The sequence below is a fragment of the Lynx rufus genome, unplaced genomic scaffold, assembly GCF_022079265.1.
Source record: "Lynx rufus isolate CCGP_SWC_20201006 ecotype Redwood Valley unplaced genomic scaffold, mLynRuf1.p SCAF_1, whole genome shotgun sequence".
Classification (NCBI taxonomy): Eukaryota; Metazoa; Chordata; class Mammalia; order Carnivora; family Felidae; genus Lynx; species Lynx rufus.
In genome coordinates, this window is record NW_025814823.1 from 181,012,537 (window position 1) to 181,036,475 (window position 23,939).

Consider the following 23,939-nt stretch of genomic DNA (forward strand, 5'->3'; position numbering starts at 1 on the left):
GTTTTCCTTTAAGATCAGGAATAAAACAAGGGTGTCCACTCTCAGTCCTATTCAACAAAGTACTAGAAGTACTAGTAAGAGCAGTCAGGCAAGAAAAAGAAATAAAAGGCATTGAAATTGGAAAGGAAGATGTAGAATTGTCTCTATTTGCAGATAACATTATTTTATATACGGAGAATCTTAAACATTCAACCAGAAAACTTAGATCTAATTAATGAATTCCATAAAGTTGCAGGATACAAAATCAACGTAAAAAAAATCAGTAGTATTTCTATATCTTAACAACAAAGTTTTAAAAAATAAAGAAAGAAGTTAATGCCATTTACAATAGCATCAAAAGCAATAAAATACTTAGGAACAAATTTAACTAGGGAAGCGAAAGATCTCCACTCTGAAAACTGTAAAACACTGATGAAAGAAATCAAAGAAGACACAAATAAACAGAAAGGTATCCTATGCAATGTATTTGAAGAATTCATAATGTTAAAATGTCAATACTACCAAAAATCATCTACAGATACAACGCAGTTTTTATCAAAATTCCAATGGCATTTTGGTCCACAAAAGACCTCAGACAGAAAAAGAAATCCTGAGAAAGAACAAAACAGAAGATATCATACTTCCTGAGTTCAAGCTATACTATAAAGCTATAGTCATCAAAATAGTATGGTTCCAGTATAAAAACAGACACATAGACCAAAAGAACAGAATTGAGAGTCCTGAAATGAACCCAAGCATATATGGTCAACTAATATTTGGCAAGGGAGCCAAGGGTATTTACTGGAGAAAAGATGGTCTCTTCAATAAATAGAGCTGGGAAATTTGGATATTTGCATGTAAAAGAATAAAACTGGGCCCCTCTCTTACACCAGTCACAAAAACAACTCAAAATAGATTAAAGATTTAAATGTAAGACCTGAAACCATGAAACTTCTAAGAGAAAATGTAGGAACAAATCTCCTTGACATGGGTCTTGCTAATGAGTTTTTGGATATGACACCTAAAATACAAGCAACATAATAAAAAATAAACAAGTGGGACTATATCAAACTAAAAAGCTTTTCCACAGCAAAAGAAACCATCAACACAGTGAAACACAACTCTCAGAATGGGAGAAAATATTTGCAAACCCCGTGTATCTGATAAGAGGTTAATATCCAAAATGTATAAAGAAGTCATACAACAAAATGGAAAAAACAAACAAAAACAAAAACAAAAATTTAGGCAAAGGGCCTAAATAGTACTTAATACAAAAAAGATATATGAAAGACTAATGGGTACATGAAAAGATGTTCAACATCACTAGCCATTAGGGAAATGAAAATTAAAACAACGAAATATCTCCTCACACATGTTAGAATGATTATCATTAAAAGACAAGAGAGAAAACCGTAAATTGGCATAGCCACTAAAGAAAACAGTATAAGGAACCTTAAAAAACAGAAACACTGTGATTCAGCAATTCTACTTCTGGGAATATACTCAAAGTAAACAAAACCAATAACTAACTCAAAAAAGATATCTGCACTCTCATGTTCACAGGAGCATTGTTTACAATAGTCAAGACATGGAAACAATCTACATGTTCACTGATGGGCGAATGAATAAAGAACATATGATATATAGACACAATGGAATATTATTCAGCCATAAAAAATGAGGAGATCCTACCATTTGCAACAACATGGATGAAACTTAAAGGCACTATGTTAAAGGCAATGTCAGACAGAGGAAAACAAAATTGTCCAATCTCACATGTGGAATCTGAAAACCAACAACAACAACAAAAAACTAAACTCATAGAAAAAGAGATCAGACCTGTGGTTACCAGAGGTGGGGGGGGGGGCGGGCAGGAACTGGAGGAAGGTAGTCAAAAGGGACAAACTTCCAGTTAGAAGATAAGTACTGGAGATGTGATATACAGCATGATGACCATAGCCAACATTGCTGTATGATATATAGGAAAGTAGTGAAGACAGTAAAATCCCAAGAGTTTGCAACACAAGAAGAAAATTTTTTTTCTCTTGTCTTTTATCTTTTCTTTTTATGAGAAAGCTATCCATATGAGAGGATGAATGGTAGTTGTGATCACTTCACCATCTATATAAATCAAACTGTTGTGTTGTATGCCTTAAACAGTGACATATGTCAATTGTTTCTCAATAAAGGTGAAAAAAATTCCATACAGATTAAAGATCTAAATAGAAAAAAAAATACAAAAGCATGAGAAGAAATACTGAAGACTCATTTTATTTTCTTGGGAAGGGGATATGTAAGGAAGACAGATTCCAGAAACCGAGAAGGAAAAGATCAGCTTTGATTACATAAGATTTATATTTTCTCTACTACAAAGAATGCCCTAAACCAAATTAAGGGATGACCAACCCCAGGAAGAAATATTTTTAACACATTTTACAGAGTAGAGTTTGATATCTGAAATACACAAAGAGCTCTTACATATCAATAAAAAAAGAGACAGATGAATGAAAACCTGGGCAAAGGATACAGAAATGTAAACTGCCAATAAAAGTATGAGAAGACACATAGCTTCACTAGCAGTTAATTAAGTATAGATAAAAATAATGAGGAGAAATAATCCTTGGCTTATTATATTGGGAAAAAAACATTTAAAAGACCACCAGGACTGCTGTGGCTGTAGGGAATGGGCTTTGTCAAATCCAGTTGGTGGGGGCAGAAATGAAAACTAGCCTTCAGGGGCTGGGCATAATTTGTCACTGTCTGGATAGCTCCCCGGCTCACTGTGCCCAACCAAGAAACCTAGTGATCAGTGCCTCAGTTTTCCCTCCCTATTAAATGGGCAGGGTGATAAAGAACTGTTTGTGTAGGAAGAGTGAGGAGGTTGGAAAGTAGAAGGAACAATTACAAAAGTACAAATGCAAAGATCATCAGCCATTCTGATCACAATAGTCACCTGTGACCCAAACAGCAACCCCTACTTCCTGCCTAGAACACTCAGACACTAGTTGGTCTCAGTGAGGGCAAGATCCAGCAGGACTCCCGTGAAGAGAAGGAGAAAGCAGAGGGCGCTTCTGACAGACAGGGGCAGAGTCTCTGGCTCAGAGGGCCAAAGTTCAGGTGCACCAACTTTCTCATTCCTGTTCTGTCAAATGGCACATTAATAAGCAAGAAAGAGATTCAGGGAAGAATTTCCAGAAGGACAAAAAACTCATCAGGTGTGTCAGATCTCTGACATTCAGGAGCCATGTGGGGAAAGACGCACACGCTGACTTAAGCACGAAAGTATGGATGCTTTAATTAATCCGGGGTGAATTTAATTGCTTTAGTTAAGTGGAAATCGGGTTAAAAATGATGCAGAGCATGCTGGGGTGTGTTAAAAACATGACATATGAGTTGGATGAATCGATAAATTAAAAGTGCACAGATGTTTTAATTAAACCCAGGGAAGTTAACGAAGATCACAAGAGACTTTTAAGCCTATGATTAATTCAATTCATTTAAAATACCTGTAGAGATATGGGGATGCCTCCATTTTGAGAGTTATAAAAGTTCTCAATTGGTAAGTGCTTAAGCTGTTCTTAAAAAACGTCTAAGTTTGTGTGTGTGTGTGTGTGTGACTGAACAACATTAATTACATAATGAATATTTAAATTCTTCATAGTACATGGTAAGCCTTTCTGCAGCTCAAGTCCAGAAATGAAGTAGCTTTTTACTTACTACGGTTCAAGCAAGGAGAAGAGTCTGTAAATTATTGGCATCTTGTTACCTACAAGCACGGAAGCTTTTGAAAGACCTAGGGGGTCTATTTATTCATTGCTGTCTCCCCAGCCAGTAGAGCAGAGCCAGGCTTAGGAGGCAGCCTGAATCTCCCTTCATTTTTACTCGCTGTGTGACTGTGTACACTATTTGCAGCCTTGATTTCCTTATCTTTAAAATGGGACAAGAATTCAGGAGTACTTATCTCATTGTGTTTTTAAGAGGATGAAATAATGCCTATAAAGTGCTACGTACAGGGCCTGGTACACAGTAAGAAATTTGTAGATGTGACTTTATTATCATTTTGATTAGAGAAAAGTGTTGTGACTCACCCCATCATAAGGGGACAAGTCACCCATCCCAGCCAACTCCCTCTCTAAACACTGGTTTATTTACCAATACAGGTTTTCCTAAAACCATACTGCTTTCCTAACTCTGTGCATCAGATCAACAGCAAGTTCCCCCAGGGTTAGGCACTCTGCTTCCTAAGGCTGCTTGGCAACTTATGTAGTCATCTATAAAGGGGAAAAAAAAGTTTTTAAGTTTCCAAAGCAATTTAACTTGGGGGAGGGCTGATGGATTTAAGTCCTGAGAAGTGATTTGTTTGGTAATACAGCAAGCATGGGAAACGTGAACAGCCACTTTTGGAGGCTGTGGGTGTGGACTCGCTTGGGGCCACCAAATAATGGGCACTGTCCCTTGTACACTGTGGAGGCAAGCCTCCTCCATGTCTGTTTGGCAAGCTGGGGGTAGGGATGAAAGTGACCTTACTTCTCCTGGGCTCCTGGGCACAGGAGTAAGTGACCTTACTGCTCCTGGGCAGAGTTCAAGGGCAACGTGATCTAGACTCAGACCTGAATGTGCACAAGCGTCTTTTGGGGATCCCATTAGAATGCAGATTCTGATTCAGAGGGGCTGGCATAGGGCCTGAGGGTTTGGATACTTTACAGGCTCCCCAGGTTGGGGCTAGTACCCCAGACCTACTGACTGAATCAGACACTCTGGAGGGAGCTGAGCAAGCTGTGTGTTAACAGGGGATTCTGATGAGTATGGTTCTAATTCCATACCTGGGCAAGTGTCTTAATTTCTGTGAGCCTCAGTTTCCTTAGCTGCGAAATGGGGATGATGATGATGTATGTTACAAAGATAAAATGAGATAATAACATAAACCCTTCACATAGTGCCTCAGCCACTTTCTGCAAAGTGTTTTCCAAGTGTATCTGCTTTAAGCCCCTTGTCCTGGGCCCTTGCTGCCAAGGAATTAACTCCATGTTTTCTCAGGTCAGGGGTGGGAGGAAGGAGAGGTAGGATTCAGCCATCAAACTGCATGGGGTGTAGAATGACTTATACAGGTAGCCACCATGGCTCCTGGACCTTCTGCATTAATGGGGATTGTGGGAGAGAAGGGAGACAGAGGGAGACAGGTATGCAAGGCAGAGGGTCTGAAGGGACAATGCATGGGGTGCATCTATGCTTATTCCATGGAGGATTGGTGGGGCCTGAGTGTCTTTCACTGAGACAGGCGAGGCCAGCTGAAAAAGGGGGAGGGTTCCTTTGGGCCAAGAAAGTTCTGAGGGAGGTGTTTCTGGGATGGTGGGGAGGACCCCTCCACCAGCAGGGAGGGGATAAGGGGCTTGTTATTCCTCTCCTGAGTGCGGAAGTCCACCAAGGGGAGCGACTCATGGGGAGGTGGGAAAGCAGGTTATGAGGCAGAGTCCAGCCAGGAGGTCGGACAGCCTGAGCTGCACATGGGGCTTTGACAGTTGTCACTGACCTCCATTCAGGGAGCCTTCCTGCCAAGCCTGTCTCCTGTGTGGCCACTCCTGTCTCAGAGTCAGCCAGACTTAGCCTCAAAATTGGGCCATGCTATGTGTCCTTGGGCAAATAGCTAACTTTCCTTAAGTCTGTGTTTCTCCTGTAAAATAAGGATAATAACATTGATTTCAAAGACTCATGAAGACAAATGCTATCTAATATTTATGGAGCACTTGATACATGTCAAGCACAGCTCTATACACTTGACATGAATTTACCTTTTAGTCCTCACAGCAATGCAACAGGTAGTATTTCAATTCACCTCCATTTTACAGATGAGAAAACCAAGGCTCATGGAGGTTAAGTAATTTTTTAAAATGGGTATAGCTAACTGGAGGAGCATGGATTCAATCCCAACAAACTCAAACTCTACTGCTTTTGTGCTTAGTAACTGTGCTCTTCTGAGACAAGGCACATAAACTCTGAGATCAATGTCAACTTTTTTTTTCTGTTTTTATTCCTCCTCCTTCCCTCTGACCCTCCCTCCTTCCCTGCATTTAAATTTGTGCCTCAAAGTTGGCTGATTCATATCACATGATTAATCTGGTAAATTAGAACCTTGCTCTCCAGTGCTCATTTGGGTCTCGCACATTTTCTGGCAATGTTTTCATCTTTACAAGTCTTGTCCCCTAAATTCAAGTTGCCAAACATTTAGAGACCACATGCGACTTCCTGGGCACTAAAGTAGGTGCAAGGAGGTTTAATAAAGAGGACTGTTAGACACCCCAGTCTCTCCTCCACGGACCAGTGTCCCAAACAGCAGTGCTTTCAACAATAGCCAAAATTTGGAAAGAGCCTAAATGTCCATCAACTGATGAATGGATACAGAAGATGTGGTTTATATCTACAATGGAATACTACTTGGCAATGAGAAAGAATGAAATCACACCATTTGCAGCAATGCGGATGGAACTGGAAGGTATTATGCTAAGTGAAATAAGTCAGTCAGAGAAGGACAGATATTGTATGTTTTCACTCATATGTGCATCTTGAGAAACTTAACAGAAGACCATGGGGGAAGGGAAGGGGAAAAAATAGTTATAAACAGAGAGGGAAGGAGGCAAACCACAGGAGACTCTTAAATACAGAGAACAAACTGAGGGTTGATGCAGGTTGGGGAAGAGGGGGAAATGGGTGATAAACATTGAGGAGGGCACTTGTTGGGATGAGCACTGGGTGTTGTATGTAAGCCAATTTGACAATAAGTCATATTCATAAAAAAAAAAAGAGGACTGCTAGAAACTTGTGATCCAGCAGGAGAAACCAATGTGATCACCCAGCTGGAACATGGCCCAGCATGAAGGAAGGGTCACTGCCACGATGTTGCCAAGACTTGTGTGACTGCAGGGTCCTATCTGGGCATGTTTCAGCAATAAGGTGACTTGAGTCCTGTCTGGGGATGTTTCAGGGTTGCAGTGACCTATGAGCAGCAGTTTGATAGGAAAGGTCGGGATTGATGAGAACCTTCCAGCTGAAGAAACAGCATGAGCTAAGAAGGAGAAGCAGGGCTATGATGCTTGATGAGTGACAAGTAGCTGGAATCTATGATATATGGGCTCTAGTAGGAGATGGTGATGCAAAAGGAGCTTAAATCATGGAAGACTTTGAATGTCATTCCAAGAATATTCTTTATTCTCAGAATATAGTCCCTGGCTGCCTGCATCAGAGCCTCCTGGGAGGCTTGTTTAAAAATGCACATCTCTGAGCCACAGCCCAGTCCTATGGATTCAGAATTGGCTGGCATAGGGGGTGAGCCTGGAAATATGCATTTGTAACAACTGTCCCACATAAATGTCTTTAAATAAAAGTTTGGTAGCCATTGTGGGAGGCAGCTAGGAGCCACTGAAGGTGTTTGAGGAGAGTAGTGACATGCTCCCAAGTGCTCTAGAGAATGCTGGAGGTTGTGAGCAGGGAGAAATGGCATCAGGAAGAGGTTGGCAGCCATATGAACAGGGCTGTGACTGTGAAGGCAGAGAGGAGAAATGAAGCAGAGCGTGTTGGAGGTTGATGAAACAAGAGTCAGCAAATGATGTGATGAAGGAGGTGATGGGATGTCTCTGGTAGCTGGGAGAATGACTTAGACAGCAGGCTCCAAAGTCAGAGGGACTTTGTTTTGAATGCTGGCTTAGCCACTTTACACTTAGTAAAGTCTTGTTTCTCTCCTGTAAAGTTTCCTGGGGTTCAAACCCTAGTGCACAATCACCACACAAACTGCTTGAAAAGTGCATCTTCCTTTGGCCTCATGTCCCCCAAGTTGAATTTCATGGTCTAGAGTTAAGAGCCTGGCCAAGACTGCCTGGTTTGAATCCCAGCAATACCACTTCTTAGCTGAGTGATCTTCAGCAAGTTACCTAACCTCTCTGGGCTTCATTTTCTTCATCTATAAAAGGGGACTGTAGTTGTATATAAAATAGGGCTATTGATGGTGAGGTGAGATAATTATGCAGTTGCTTAGTACAGTGGTTGGTGCACAGTAAGAACTCAATAAATGTCGGTGATGATGACGATGAGTTTGACTTTAGTGTTAGAACTCCAAGAGGGACTGGATAGTGGGTAGATTTTCCAGTTAACAGGAGAAAAATGGCAAGATCCCTGTTGTCTTTTTTCAAGCCTCCACAGAAGCTGGGTAGGAGCTGAAGACAACCCCCCGAGAGAAGGCTTTATGTTCCCGTGGTTGTGGCATTTCTAGGTCTCCCCTGACAGCTGTTCAGCAGCAGGAAGTGTCATTTCTAATAGCTATTAAGTATGCATTACCTAACAAGTAAGGCTCTAGTGTTTTAAGTTTCTGCTGTAGGTTTGGGGCCTCAAGCTCACAACCAAATAAGCCATCGGAGAAGCCAGTGTCAAAAGAGAAAAATCAGAAGCCTTGGATATCTTCTGAAATGCAAGGCTGTTTTGCCAACAACCCAAGGAAACATCTCAAGCCAGTGAAAGACCTTCAAATAAAAGTAAATAAAAGAAAAAAGGAATCATAATTAAAAAGCATGTAGGCCACAACAAATAGCATTTAAGCAAGGAGGAAGTTATGAACGGCAGATAGTAATAATAAAAACTGTAGACTTAACAATACTTAGAGCTGGATGGGAGAGGTGCCTGATGGAGAATGGGACAAAGTACCAGGAAAGAAATGCCATTTGTCCTCAAGCTCTGAATCTGAACACATTGCTTATTACACTGCACAAATAATGAAATTCTATACCGGAAGACACCCTTCAGTATAGTTCCCTTGTTATAGTCTTTCTCCATGGAATTTTCTCCACATGCCCTGATGCTAATTGGCTACTTTTATAGATTCATATAGATTCATTTCTTCATAAACTTATCATCTTAACAATGTCTACACCATTCAAAGTCCACATCACAGCATTTAAGACTCAACACTTATACTTCCCACTTGCTTATCATGTGTATCCAGCAGAATGGAAGCTCTCAGAAGGTAGGGCCATGGCGTGCTTGCTCATCATCATATTTCTGGCACTTAGTGAAGTACCTGACTCATACAAGGCACATAATAAGCATTTGTTGGATGCATGAATAAGTTCTGTCCCCTCAACTGACTTGGAACAATGTGTTAGAACCCTTACACATTCTTTTGATGTGAGGATCAGTTCCATTTTGATTTCTGAGCCTCCCAGGACCCCAGCTCAGTGGGGGCTGTGGAATGAATGCTCTGCAAATTCACACTGACTGATTCCTCCGTTCACCACAAGGCTGTCTTCAGATGCCTGATGCAGACTGGCAGGTGTATAAGAAGACAAGGAACTGCTGTCTGCACCGCACATCTGAGGGCATGGGAGGCGCAGTGTGAGGTCAAGAGAGTAAATCCGTATTTCTGTCACTTGGACACATACCCGGTCGTTCGGATGTGATGGGAATCTCACTTGCTAACATGGCAAATTTCTCCCCTGGCAGGAGGGCCTGAGTCTACCTGCCGCCTGTGGTGGCAGAAACTGGCAGCACTGGAGGCATCCTGGGCACAGCTGTCAGGGAAGGAACAAAGGTGAATGCGGGTTTGTGTTGAGGGGGGACTTGGGTATGCCTAATACTTTTATCAAGAAGGAAGAGAAATGATCGTGGGATAGAGCTGGGAGGTGGCAGGAGCCATTCTAGCTGGCAGGGCCAACTGACTTTCCTTCCTACATTTGCTAGCATGATTACCTCACCCTGTCTGCCCCACTTATTTTATTCTAACACTTAGGAGCTTCTTGGGCTCAGAAGTTGGGTTTAAAAAAAAAATTAATGTTTATTTATTTTTGAAAGAGAGAGAGACAGAGCGTGAATGGGGGAGGGGCAGAGAGAGAGGGAGACACAGAAGCTGAAACAGTCTCCAGGCTCCTAGCTGTCAGCACAGAGCCCAACATGGGACTTGAATTCACAGACCTTGAGATGGTGACCTGAGCTGACGTCGGACGCCCAACTAACTGAGCCACCCAGGCGCCCCAGAAGTTGTTTTTAAGTGGCAATCTGCCATAGCCACCAACAAACTGTGCAGGACCAATGGGATAGAGCCTCATAGTGTCTCTGCTATAGGGATGGTGGGGGAGGGGAGATACATATGCATACACATACACATACTTACACACAACCACATTCTAATATTTCTTTTATTAAAAATCAGATGTGTATCTTTGATACGATTCACTGAGGAGGGCACAGCATTTTGCTAAAAATGTGCAACTTCAACCTAATCTCGAGAAAACATCAGACTAACCCACACTGAGGGACATAGTAAAATATACCTGACCGGGTACTCTTCAAAATGGTCAAGGTCATGAAACACAAGGCAAAGACTGAGGACCCTTCACAAACTGGAGGGGACATAGGAGACATGACAACTAAATACAATGTGGGATCAGAACCAGAAAAAGAAGGGAAAATTAGAAAAAAAAGTCTGTAAATTAGTCAATAGCATTGCTTCAGTGTTAATTTCCTGGTTTCAATAATTGAACCATTATAATTTAAAATGTTGATATTAGGTGAACTCTGCACAGGAACTCTATGTACTGTTTTTGCAATTTGTCTGCAAGTCAGAAAGGATTTCAATATAAAAAAACTTCAAATGTGGGGGGTAGTTAAAACAGGATTTATCTCCTATTGTTGATATGAGAAAGGATAAAGTAGTATGTTTTAAGTACTTCACACAGTGCCTTCTACATATCTAATACTTAATAACTATTTGTTATTATTAAAAAAATAATTTGAAGTGGAGCCTTAACTCAGGTGCTAATCATTACATTTATTCACTTGAAACTCTTACAGTTAAGTTTGAGTGCCTATTTTTACTGGTTTCTCACTTCATCACACAGGTGTAGTTAGTGATTTTGTTACTCTGAGGAGCCAATATTTATAAAATGAAATGTTAAAGGGTTGCATCTCTCTAGAAGCCAGACTAGAGTACATGGGCTCAGCTCCACTTTTGTGATTCTTGGTGTGCAATAAGTGTGTGAGAAGCTGACTTGGCTTGAATGCTCATGACCATGAAAATATTCCTCTCTCGATAAGGTCAAAGGTAGCACTAACATGTCCTATTTATTGCAATTGACAAGTTTTCTCTTTTCAAATTTTGGATTTTGACATTGTTCTTTTCAGAACAAATTTATCAATGTAAATGTCATGAGTTGACTTGGAGAAATATGTTAAGTAAATAATAATATAGATAGTCCGTGAATTTATGATTTTGAAAATCATAAAGGTGGTACATGAAAGAGCAAGGTTCGGGGAATAAAGGGCTTAGAATATTTCCCAATATCGTTAATAAAGTAGCTTAAACTGTGTCCATTTCAAAAATCCTGAGGAAGAAATATCTTTAGGGCAAAGAGGTAGATTTTTACTCCTAATACTCTTGAGCCAACTTTGCCAAGAAAAAAATAGGGAAACAAAGAGAAAACAGTTTTATTCTTCAAATACTTCAATTTTGCCCACTGCAGGCATCAAGAGCTAAATTAAAATATACAACAAGTTCAAAGGCTGATTACAGGAATAGCTCCTGAGTATGCAGGAGTAACTACTCTTAACAGCCGCTCAATATTTGTTTCACAACAATCAATTATATACCATGGCTAATGCACATTTGGAGTGTGCGCCCAGCCACAGTGCAGGTGGCGAATGCAAAACTCACACCGAGAGTCCTTTTAAGCAGCTAAATGCACACGCCATTACAGATCCATAATGCAGAATGGACGCCCGTCTGCAAATGGATTTAAAGCGAGGAGTTCTTAAATGGCTGAGGTACTTAGGGCTGAAAGGCCAGTAACTGGATGTGCTGCCAGAGCACACATGGTTTTTAGGATTAATAATACATCGATGTGTGTCAGTGTTAATATACATTTACAGCTCATGGGCCATGCAGCGGAGGGCTCAGCCCATTTGCAGCCACATATGAAAGAACTGTTCTGTCCTTCCTTTCATTAATGTCTTCACTCCTAGGAAAATTAGATTACGCAAGAAAGGCCATTCAAGCAGTACTGAGGTTTTCCCTCCTTTCCAGCATTCACAAGGAAAAGCGTTCAGTGCAGTGAAGCCTTGTGTCATCCACCTTCCCCCATCACGGTGCCTCAGAACCTGGCCAAGCAAAGCACTCAAGGTTCCACGGTCTACTTGGTGATGTGGCCACATGCCACTTGGTAGAGTATGCTGAGGCTTCTTGCTCTGCTTCCCTTTTGTATCTGACAAGTTTACCAAAACTTTCACATTACTTAGTGATGGAGGATATGTCTGTAGGTGGTATCATTTAGCGATTGGTCTCGTGCATGTGCAACCAAATCCAGAACTTCAAGCACAAGGAAGTCCTCTTTGCTTATCACTCAGAACTCAGAAAGCTGGGAATCACAAATCTTTGGAATACTGTGAATGTTTGAAATGCAATTTCCCCCAGCAATTGTGGTGAGAATGGGGAAAAGGAGTGGCGCTAGTTAGCATTTACAGAGTAGCTTTATTAATAAGTGCCTCTCTCTCTGAGCATCAAGGCAGGATGGTGGTCTTTTAATGAGGGGCACATAAAAATAATGAAAAGATTGTTTAAATATATAAATAATACAGTGTGATATACATCAATTAAAAATGGTAAACATAAACTCTTAGAGGGATCACAACATGTTCTGCTAAGAGCTTTGGGTGTGTTTGCCTCATACCATCCTCACAATGAACTTGTGAAGAAACTCTGCACTTTTCCAGAGGAGGAAACTGAGATTCAGAAATGTTAGATCACTTGCTCAAGGTCACAGAGACACTCAGTGGTGGGGCTGAGATTCAACTCAGAAATGTCTGATTCCTCAGCAAGGGTTCTGAACCTCTTCCTCATTGCTTTCCACACTGGGATATGACCTGCTGGTGGGTGAAGAATCGGCATAGCTGTTTTTTTTTTCTTTAAAGTTTATTTATTTTGAGAGAGAGAGAGAGCCAGAGAGAGTGAGCAAAGGAGGGGCACAGAGAAAGGGTGAGAGAGAATCCTAAGCAGGTTGCACACTAACAGTGTGGGGCTTGATCCCACAAAGTGTGAGATCATGACCTGAGCTGAAATCAAGTGTTGGATGCTGTGCCATCAAGATGCCCCAATCAGTGTAGTGGGTTTTAACTGGTGTTTTTAGAAGATGAAACAGAAAAGAAGCATGGAGTGAAGATAAGTGTAGTTTTGTAAAAGGTTAATTTACCTAGAATATATACATGTGTGTGTGAGTGCGCACAACATATCTGAGAAGGGCGAGAAGCTCTGCTTTCTCTTACGCTTGCCTTTGACAGAGACACTTGAAGGTTATGCTCAAGGTCTTTTGCAAGCTAGGTATGCAGCCCCTAAGTCCCCTGGTTTTGTGAGAGTCATTTTCTCTTATATTACCTTTCCCCCAAGAATCCCAGGGCCCCAGCAATTCTGTGCAAAGGAGTGTAGATAAATTAATAATACAATTTAAAACCGATTCCACCAAGATAAATAGCGCTTCCTAGATTAAGAGTGTAGCTGGCCAGAATGAATGAAATTTACTAACCCTGAGATGCTTAATCTTCCATTACATAGAAGTTAATGATTATAAGAAAGGAGTGATGGTAATTCACTTTTGCTTTTACAGGAAATCCAACCATCTAATTTTTAGCAAATCTTTCTTCTCAGCACACCTCGATGCCAAGGATAACCTCCCTGCTCTTCTAGGTAAATTGGCCAATTGTCATATATTAAAACCTGCTCCTTGCTAAAGGGTTAGGTCTTCTAGCATGCATGGGCTTACAAGTTGTCCCAGTGGAATTCTGGAGGGCGTGTGGGCTTCTTTGGTACCCCCTCTCCCCCTCAAAGAAGTCTATGTCTTGTTATCCAACCATAGCAGGGAAGGAGTGGTAAGTACCTTTAGCACAGTCTGCTCCTAGAAATCCTGGGAAGCAGTGACATAGCCCGGACACACATTCGCCATTCCCGTGGCAGTTACGTGGACAGTCTTGCACTGAATCTGAAAAAGAGAGAAACTTAGCAACTACCCTTTCCTCTGCTTGCTGATGAAGCAATTTGGTAATCAGTTTTGAAGACCAGTGGTAGTGTCCTCAAGTGCCCACAGGGGACCGGTAGCGAGCGTGAGTGAGTGAAGGGAAGCGAAATTAAAGGGATGAGGGCAATGTGGAAAATGCATGGAAGTAACCACTGCTCTCTATCTGACTAACACCCAGGCAGGAATGCAGGGTTAGTATTGCTGCAACATCTGCTTTTGCAAAAGAAATGACTTATTTGGATTTAAAACCTGAAATTTCCCATGTCTGAATGTTGACAAGTTTAAAACATCATGAATGTTGTCCCCTTCCCTCCCTGTGCCCCCTACCTGCCCCCTGCCCCCTGCCCTTTCAGGCTATCAATCTGAGATTTGGTATGACATGTGGGATATCAGCCTTTAGCCTCAGATAACGGGGAGGAGTCTCCAAATGACAGTGGTGGTTCCTGATCTCAGGTTTGTAGAGTAAAAAAATTCCTTGCTTTAAGGAAAGAAAAATCCAAATGTGTAAGACTGACCAATTTAGGCACTGTTTTGGATCCATTAAGTAGTAGGTTTTAGGTCATATGAAAGTCCTTTTATGCCTACCTTTTGCAGATCTTATTTTTCATGAAAATCAATTAGTTCCCATTTGTTCTAACCAGCATAGCCATCTTATTTCATGATTTACTTTTCTATGCATACTCTTAAGTCATAACTTCAAAGGGATCATTTTGGAACTTTTTCATGTTAACTTAGGTCTACACAGACGAAGACATACTCTTAAAATTATTATTATTATTATTATCAACCTCATTTTTTTTGCCTTAAATTAAAATAAACACTTAGACTTTCAGGTGCCAAATTACTAAGATGATGAAAAACACAAGCCATCATGGCCAGAATGTGACCTTTACCCAACCCTTGGGGAGTCAGGGTCACTGACCTGGTGGATGTTGCATGAAAGACTATCAAGTAAGACCGTTCCTAATGGAGTAACCTGAGAGTGGTAAAGAAGGCTTTTCCTTTAAACCAAATTTTCCAGTTACTCCCACTCTGGACTGAAAAGCAAAATTGTGCATACTGCTTTCTTTCCAGTGTTTCCCTTCCTAGCCCTCTTCTTCCAGAACCAAGCTGTAGTTGGTTTCTGGCACTCTGAGGAGAACTCAATGAGTGTATTTGCTTTTATGAAATCAGGTAAAAGACTACAGACTCCATGAAGCCAATTTCTTGAATGTTTATCAATTAACGCTTCAGGTTAAAACTCCTTGAGGCTGGCTCTGTGGGTGGGCTGAGAAACATCCAAGTGGCTACTGATTTCCATTTATTCATCATACACGCATCCATTCAAGAAGCTTTAGGTTGAGTCATGAAATAGCCACTTCTGCAGGTCAAAAATCAGCAATTTCACATGGTTTGGGGAGACAATTCTCCATGTCTCTAATCCTCCATATGTGTTTCTGAAGGTCTTGTGAACTGACACACTGCCTTAGTTTTGGACTATCTTTTCAAGGTTGTCTGCACAGTGAACCATGTTGGAAGACAGATATAGTGTCTTTCTCCAGAGCAAAGGGCAGGTTTACTTACTTTCCAGTATAATAAAGATAATATTTCCCTCTAGAGCAAAGAACAGGCAGGCTCACTGCCCATTCTGAGAGACTCAGGTGTAATAAACTCAAGATTTCTTTTCTGTGATGCAACCTATTGCATGTGCGGGTATCATGGGACCCTGTTCATGTAGCCCTGTGGGAACTGGGGCTTGGAGGACCAGCACACATACTAATATCTGGATATTGCATTGTTCTGAGTGATAAAGGCCCTTGTCTCTGACCCAGGAGTTTCATGCCTTTTGATAATATCTATGACATTGTGGCAAGCTAACATGTTAGCTTACAATTAGGGTGAGCTCTTAGACCTGTCATATTCTTGAAGTATGGTTCACTTTATTAACTAAACACCTATTCTATGCGAGGTACTGTAAAAGGCATTGGTGAATACAAGGGTAAATAAGACAGGGAAGGTCCCTGCCCTCATATAACTTTCACTGTCATGGAGAATACAGGTCACCCCCCCCCCAATATATCAACAAATAAAACAAGTAAAAGTTGTGATAAGTACTTTGAATAGAATAGGATACTTCGATAGGGAGTAGCAGGAGGAAGATACTCAGGGAGGAAGGCCAGAAAGGGCCTCTCCATTCCATGCAGGTGATATTTAAGGGTGAGCTGGGATAGGCAAGTGAAGAGCTAGTTACAAAGTATTTCATATAGTAGGAATAGCTTATGTAAAGGCCCTGAGGTGGAAAATAGCAGAACTGATCCAATGTGGCTGGAGGGTAACAAAAAGGAAGGGAGTGCCATGAAATGAGTTTGGAGAGGTCCAGGCAGGGGGTCAGACCATATGGGGCCCTGTAGGTCATGCAGATAGTTGGATTCTTTTCTGTGACCCATGGGAACAAGCAGTTTTCAACATAGAAATAACATTGTCCACTTTGCATTTTAAGAAGTCACCCCTATAGTGAGGTAGAGATTGCTTCTCCCTCAACCAGCATCCAGGTCAGGGAATGGTTTGGTACAAACTGACACTGCTGAGGGGAACCTGGGTGGCTCAGTCGGTTGAGCCTCTGACTGTGGCTCAGGTCATGATCTCATGGTTCTTGGGTTCAAGCCCCATGTTGGATTGTGTGCTGACAGCTCAGAGCCTGGAGCCCTCAGATTCTGTGTCTCCCTCTCTCTCTGTCCCTTGCCTGCTTGTGCTTTCTCTCTCTCTCAAAAGTAAATAAACATTAAAAAAAAAAAACCCTGACACTGCTGAGCTCAAAGCACTCTGTTTCCAAATCTACCAACTTTAGAGATAAGGCAGCAGAGGTCGAGGGAGCTCTTTGCCACCAGAGTCTCATGCAAAAGGACGGAGCTCTTTGCTGCGCTGGAGGACCTCTCTTGCTCTTTAGCTGAGGTATTTATCCTTAATGTCAGTTTACAAAATACCTAGCTCCTGGATATCTTCCTTCCCCACCTTCTCTCAATCAAGGAGGTTTTTATATCCATTTCTGTGTTCCTGTAATTCCCACAATCACCCTTTCATGTGTGTGTCGTCTCTCACCAGGCTCCATGAGGAACAGACCAGATGTGAATCATTCATTGAGGTATTCTCAATGTACACAGCAGGTCCTTGGTAAACAGTTGTCAAAGTGTGTGCACGCATGTGTGTGTGTGTGTAGGAGGGTAGGAGAATCCAATATAAGCAAAAGCTGTAATGATGAGTACTTTTCATTGCATTTTCTCAGCATTTCTACAGTTTTGGAGAGAAAAAGCAATCACATAGTGCTGTTGAAATATAAAAGGAGCCCACACTTTCAGTCCCCCTTTTGCAACATCGGATTAAATAGTACTGTTGTGATATTATCAGTTTTCCTTTCTGTCAGCCTGGTTTAAGTTTTCTTGAGGAACAATGGCAGGTGCTGAGAGGACGCCCAGGAAATGCGGTTTTTACATAGGCAGAGGGTGGCCTCTAGTAAATCTGCACCGCACTTTGAGTATACCACTCTGTTGTCCCCTGAGATGAAACTCATTTCTGAAAGCAGCTGCTTCTTTCCAAAACACATCAAAAGACTTCCCTGAGTCAAAGGTATATTTAGTGTGATCGCTGGTTGACACCCGTCTAACATTTTTCCTTCTGTTTCATATCGCAGGGGCTTTCGGCGCTCCTGGCTGCTCTTGACGGAGAACGTTCTGATAATAGGTATGTGTGGGAAAACCTCTGAACCAAATAAAACACTATTCTTTTCCCTGCATTTCAGGGCAATTACTATCATTGCTCTATCAAGATGTCTGCCCAATTATTAGGCCGATTACCTTTGACTTTCTGTTTGAGCTACAGTCCAGACAAGAGAAATCCTCTGGGGAGAACTGCTATTCTCATCTCTGACAGGGGAATGAGGGTAATGGCCTGGGGGAAGGGCATCTCACTACCACAACGTCTGTGTCTATATGGATAAAGGAGAGGGAAGGCAGAAGCCATTACTAGATAATCTGGCCCCCAGAAAATTTGCTGTGCAGTGGGAAAGGGACTTATGTGGCTGGAATCCAAAGCAATCCAGTGGTTAAGAGCACAGGCTCTGGAATGTTTGGATGCTGACTCCACCCTGGATTAGGGTGTATGACCTTGGGCAAGTTGTTTAACTTTTCTCAGTGGTGGCTTCTCCACTAGAAGATAGAATACTGGAGGTACCTACCTCACATGACTACTCTATGGGTTGACTGGCCTAGTACTCCCAGAGGGCCTGATCCAGAGGTGAGCGCATTGTCAGCATTCCATAAATGTGTACTTGTTTTCGTTATTAGCCATTTCACTGAGTCCTTGTAGACACCAACTAAGCCAGCTGCTGTTTATGGCACGTGGTTTTATGTTTGTACTAAACCTTTTGAGTATAAATATAAGGTGACAAAAATATGTAATTTCTTATGTTCTCTCTTTTTTCTTCTGCGAGAGAGTGAGTGGGGAGAGGCAGAGAGAGACAGAGAGTGAGAAGGAATTGCAAGCAGGCTCCACACTGTCAGCTCAGAGCCCGATGCGGGGTTCAGACTCACGAACCATGAGATCATGAACCTGAGCCAAAGTCGGATGTTCAACCAACTGAGCCACCCAGGCATCCCTCTCATTATGTTCTTAAACTTAAGATTGCTTAAAAAAAATTAATGTTTATTTATTTTTTGAGAGAGAGACACACAAAACTAGCAGTGGGCGTGGGGGTGCAGAGAGAGAGGGAGACACAGAATCTGGAGCAGGCTCCAGGCTCTGAGCTGTCAGCACAGAGCCCGACACAGGGCTTGAACTCACAAACCATGAGATCATGACCTGAGCCGAAGGTGGACGCTCAACCGACTGAGCCACCTGGGTGCCCCAAGATTTCTTTTAATCTCAACAACTCAAACTACTTTTTTCCTCTCGTGAGCTGGTTTTTATCAAACTTTTTGCTTCTCTCTATCTCCCATTGGTATGTAATCTGATGCTGGAAATTTTCTGTCACTGAGGAAGACGTTTTCCAGTGGCTTCCATGATACAAAGTTTATAACATTAGTTTAGAGCAGGGGTTGGCAAACATTTTCTGTAAAGGGACAGAAAGTAAATATTTAGGTTTTGTTGGCCAAACTGTCTCTGTTGCAACTACTCAACTCTGTTGTTTTAGCTGCCAGAGACAATATGTCAACAGATGAACATGGCTGTGCTCCAGAAAAACTTTATTTATAAAAGCAGGCAGTGGGCCAGACTCAGTCCATGGGCTACAGTGTGTCAACCCCTGCTTTAGACCATTTGGCTAGTCCTGATAGGACCAATTTTTCCTTAGCAGAGGGAATAAGGTTTAGCTGTGATGCTATGGTCAATACCAAATCCTGATTTTATACAATTTGGAAGTTGTGGCTATGGATAACAAACTGCCACCTGCATTCTAGGTTGGCTTACATAGATCTTTCAAGAATCAAGGAACCCTTCAGAGAAATCCATGTGGCCAATAGAGAAGTTCTGAAAATGCAGTCACTAGAAAGAAACAGCTGTACAAGATGGGCTCCTAGAAAACCATCAGCTCTCATTCAGTGACTACTAGCTCCATTGTAGACACGGTCCATATGTAAAGTCACATCATCCTTCCCTTCAACGACACAGTTATTACATTTTCACAAATGAAACTGAGGTTCTGGGAGGTAAGTGACTTTCCCAGTTAGGAGGTAGGAAAGAAAATCTGGGATTTAATCCTCCATTACCAGGTCTTTCCTCATGACACTACCTTATCGAGGCTTCTCCAGTGAACCTCAGCATGCCCAACTAAACACATTGGAGACAACATGCAGAAAGGCCCAGAAGGCCATGCCATTTCTACCATGTCTACATCCTGGGACCTGGAGAGACTCAGTTTTCTGAGCCTCAGTGTATTCCTCTGTGAAATGCGTCTAACACTGCCCCAATTCACAAATGTTCTACCCAGGATCCGTTATCTTCGTCAGGCTAAAAACCTGATGACAAAATAGATATAATGAAAATATCTGTGTCTTATTTAATTGTTAAAATCCTTCAGGTTTGCTTTAGAAAACTTTGTAAAATCTTCTCAAACTAATGGCCCTTTCAGGGGTTTATAAGCACATATAAGAGGAAATTTTGAATAAAACCATAGCTTCTCCTGTGAAAGCTAAAAAAAAAAAAAAAAAAAAAAAACCAGGGCTAAAACATGCCAAAAGTGACAAGTACTTAATTAAAGCATTTTGAGATTTACCTACGTGGGAACGAAGATATGATTTTTTTCCTTATGTCTATATCCTTTTCTTGATTTATTTTTATGGCTTTTTAAAACTTTTTATTTTGGGCTTTCCTGGATTTTTAAGAGAAATTCTGAGCTGACGTGAATGGTCTGTATTTATTGGCTCCAGTGCATGTTTAGAGATTTATAGACTTTATGTTATTTGATTCTCACAAGAGCCCTATGGCATGGGTCCTAGTTCTATCTTACCATGAGGAAACTGAAGCTTGAAAAAGTCTAACAATTTGTGTAGGTTGTGTGGCCAGGACTTGAGCCAGTCTGTCTGATTCAAGCTATTTACCACAACTGGATCCTGTAGTCAGTCTCCCCATTTTAATCAGGGCTAGTTTTAGGTGAAAGATACTATGAGGTCTAACTAAGGGATTCTGGTTTGGTTTCTCATACAGTAGAAACTACATTGGAAGATGTGCCTTCTACAGAGAAACCCAGAACATTTCCGTTCTTCGCCTTGTGGCATATCACCTCAGAGACCCCACACCTACCTAAGACAACAGTGTTGAAGGAAACCATCTCTTTGTCTTTGCCATCATTGTAGAAGGCCAAGTGCCACAGGCCCACATCCAGGTACTGTACAAACACGGCTTCATTTTGAACGAGGGTCTGTATGCTCCGGCGTTCCCTGGGTGACTCAACCACACTCCACTTCTCCTTCCCATCCAGACGTTCCATGAAGTCATACTAGGGTAAGAAGAGAGAGTGCCACGTGTGAAAGAGGTTAAAGATCTGGTCTCATGACTAGTACCTTCCCCTCCCAGCCCATTAGTTAACTGAGGAATGTTTGAGCACATTTTACTATGAGCTCATCCAGTAAAAGAAGAGTCACAGAAGTTGTAATAATAAGCCACCATTTATTATGCTTATAATCATTGCTAATAATTTTATTTCTATAAGGCTATAATCCCTTTTCTGCAGTTTGAAATCCAAAAAGCTTTAAAGCCCAAACTTTGATCATTCTTTGTGTGTGTGTGTGTGTGTGTGTGTGTGTGTGTGTTTGTCTGTGTGTGTGTGTGTGTGTGTGAGAGAGAGAGAGAGAAAGAGAGAGAGAGAGAGAATTGGTCCAATCACTACTAGGTTATATAATATCTAGTATGTGCCAAGTATAACTTTTTTATAATTCTCCAAATTCTGGATTCCAAAAATCATTTGGCTCCCCAAGAATTTCAGATAAGGAAGTATAGAGCTATGTTACCGGCTACAACTTACTGATCATTTACCAAGGGAAGGTGGAATAGAAGATTAGTTAAGAATGAGGGTTGTGTTCACTATATTGTATACCTGAAACTAATGTAACATTGTATGGAAAATATATTTTAATTAAAAAAAAAAAGAATGATGGTTGTGTAGCTAGACTATCTGTGTAGCCAGAATCAGGCATTAGCTTCACCCATCTGTGCCTCAGTTTCCCTATTTACAAAATTGAAAATAATAGTACCTATGTTATAGGTTGTTGTGAAGAATAATATTTAGAACAGTGCCTGGAGGAGAGCAAACACAAAATACATGTTAGCTAGCCAGCTATCATCATCATCATCATCATCATCATCACTGTCATCATTTCATTCAATTCTTGCAAAAATCCTAAAGATAAGTACTATTTGTGTCTTATTTTACAGACAAGAAAACTGAGGCTCAGAGAAATCAAACAACTTGTCAAAATCACACAGCCACTAAGTGACCAAGTAAAAATTTAGACTTAGATCTCTCAGATAAACCAGCAATTAAATATTATACTGTTTCAGTGGAAACTGGGCTCATAATTAGAAGGGATCAATGAGAGATAAAGTAGTCAGTGAAGGCTACCAAGATGAGGGGAATGGGGAGCAAATGTAACCCAAGAAAGCCCTGTCCTAGAGAATGGTGAAATACTCTGGTGGGCAAGTTGGAGCCACTGATGATACCTGAGCAGTGACTGATGCAATGGAAGGAATGTTTTGAGGAATTCATTTGCAGGCAGGATACGAAATGTTCTAGAGGGGAGGATGAAAAGAACCAGGTCAGTTGGGAAATTATTGCAGAAATCCAAATGTGACGTGACAAGGGTCTTGATTAGGACGGTCAATGAGAAGAAGAGACAACTTTGGAGGAAAGTTTTTAAGAAAGAAGGGACACTGTTCGACCATGGGCTGGACAGAGAGGATGAAGGAAAAGGAAGAGAGGACACTAATGTCTCTTACTTGACAAGAAAATCGATAAGACCCCTGTAGAAATGGTCTAATCTTGTGAACTCTTCAAAATCACAGCACAGAAAAGTCAGTTGCTCTGTGACTTCCAGAGAACATTCAAAAGTGTAGGTCTCTAGCAGATAAAAACCACCACTGTGGGATTAAGCTTTCTCTCACCACTTCCCCTCCATAAAAAGGATTTTATAGGTTACAGACATTTACTATAACCTCTTTCATGAAGTTCATAGAATTAAACTTCAGGAATCTATTAATGTGACTTCCCCATCACTAGGATTGCCAGTTTTTCCCAACTGAAACATTATCATTGAAAACAAAAGAGTCTGTAATTCTAAGCACAAAGACTTTACCATCGGACAAACCTGGGTTTGAATTCTGACTGCCTTTTGCTATTGTTTAAAGTTGATCAATCTGCTTTTAGACTCTTCCTGGTTTGCACATTAGGGAATAATAATACTCAACTTTTGGGCATGTTTTAAGGATGACATGACATAATGCTTAGGGCAGCATCTTGAAGGAGTAACAATTTTACTAAGTACCTCATGACTATGAGAAACTTAATGGCAAATTAGAATGATCAGAGAAGTACCTGGTTCCAGTTTTTCCATCTGGGGGCTGGAGATGGTCATTGCTTAGGAAGTGAAAATTTCCCCATCTCTGAGAAAACAAGTATTTGTATTTAGCTTTTCTCTACCCCGTATCCCATTGGTCACACCTGTCTTTATGGGATAAAATAAATGATTTGAGGTGATACAACAAACCAATGCTTCTTTCGGAGACCTCTGTAACCAAAGCATTTGTTCCTTAGCAACCTCGTAAATGTCCAACTACCCAGACCCATGTCTACAAATTGCTGTCAGCCAGAGTAATGAGTGTAACTTCCTTGGTGCTGAGGTGAGAAGAATATACTTCATTTGGGGCCCACGATATCACCCCCATGAGGAAAAGTTTGGGGAAGGTGATTACTTGTGTGGGGGGCCATTGCTCACGATTAATTTGGACATTAGTCATCTCTTGCTGAACTGACTGGCTGGCTGGCCGGCCAAGAGCACTGAAATGGGTTAGGACCAGCAGCAGTTCTAGCTGTCCAACCAATCAGATTACTCTGGGAAAAGGTATGTGTCAGAGGAGAGAGAAGGCATCTATTTGGCTGGCTCCTCTGAGTCACTCCAAAGAAGCATGGAGGGCAGTTTTCATTTAAGGAAGAATCTGCAAGCCAGGGGCTGTCAAACAGGGCAGTGGGACATGTGGATGTGATACAATACAATGCCTGATGTGCTTCAATCCTGTACCCTCTATTGTGCTTTGCTTTTTTCAAATCACTTCTCACACTCTACAATCATACAGCTTATTTTTATGTTTATTGTCAGTCTACTCAGGAGAATGTAAACCCCAGGAAGGTGGGAGGGGGAGGGGTTTGCCTGTCTGCTGGAGAGGTTAAGAGGACTTCTG

General features: G+C 41.4%; 1 protein-coding gene across 3 annotated transcripts in view; it reads right to left on the minus strand.

The window, feature by feature from the left end:
* The window catches only part of TENM2 (teneurin transmembrane protein 2), a 943,516-nt gene that overhangs the window by 162,777 nt on the left and 756,800 nt on the right, over window positions 1–23,939 (minus strand). For all 3 annotated transcript variants that reach the window (XM_047073159.1, XM_047073150.1, XM_047073168.1), the window contains 2 exons: window positions 20,790–20,985; window positions 13,881–13,982 (listed from right to left, as the gene is read on the minus strand). In XM_047073159.1, the coding sequence (XP_046929115.1) occupies window positions 13,881–13,982; window positions 20,790–20,985 (298 nt within the window). The remainder of the gene's footprint in view (window positions 1–13,880; window positions 13,983–20,789; window positions 20,986–23,939) is intronic.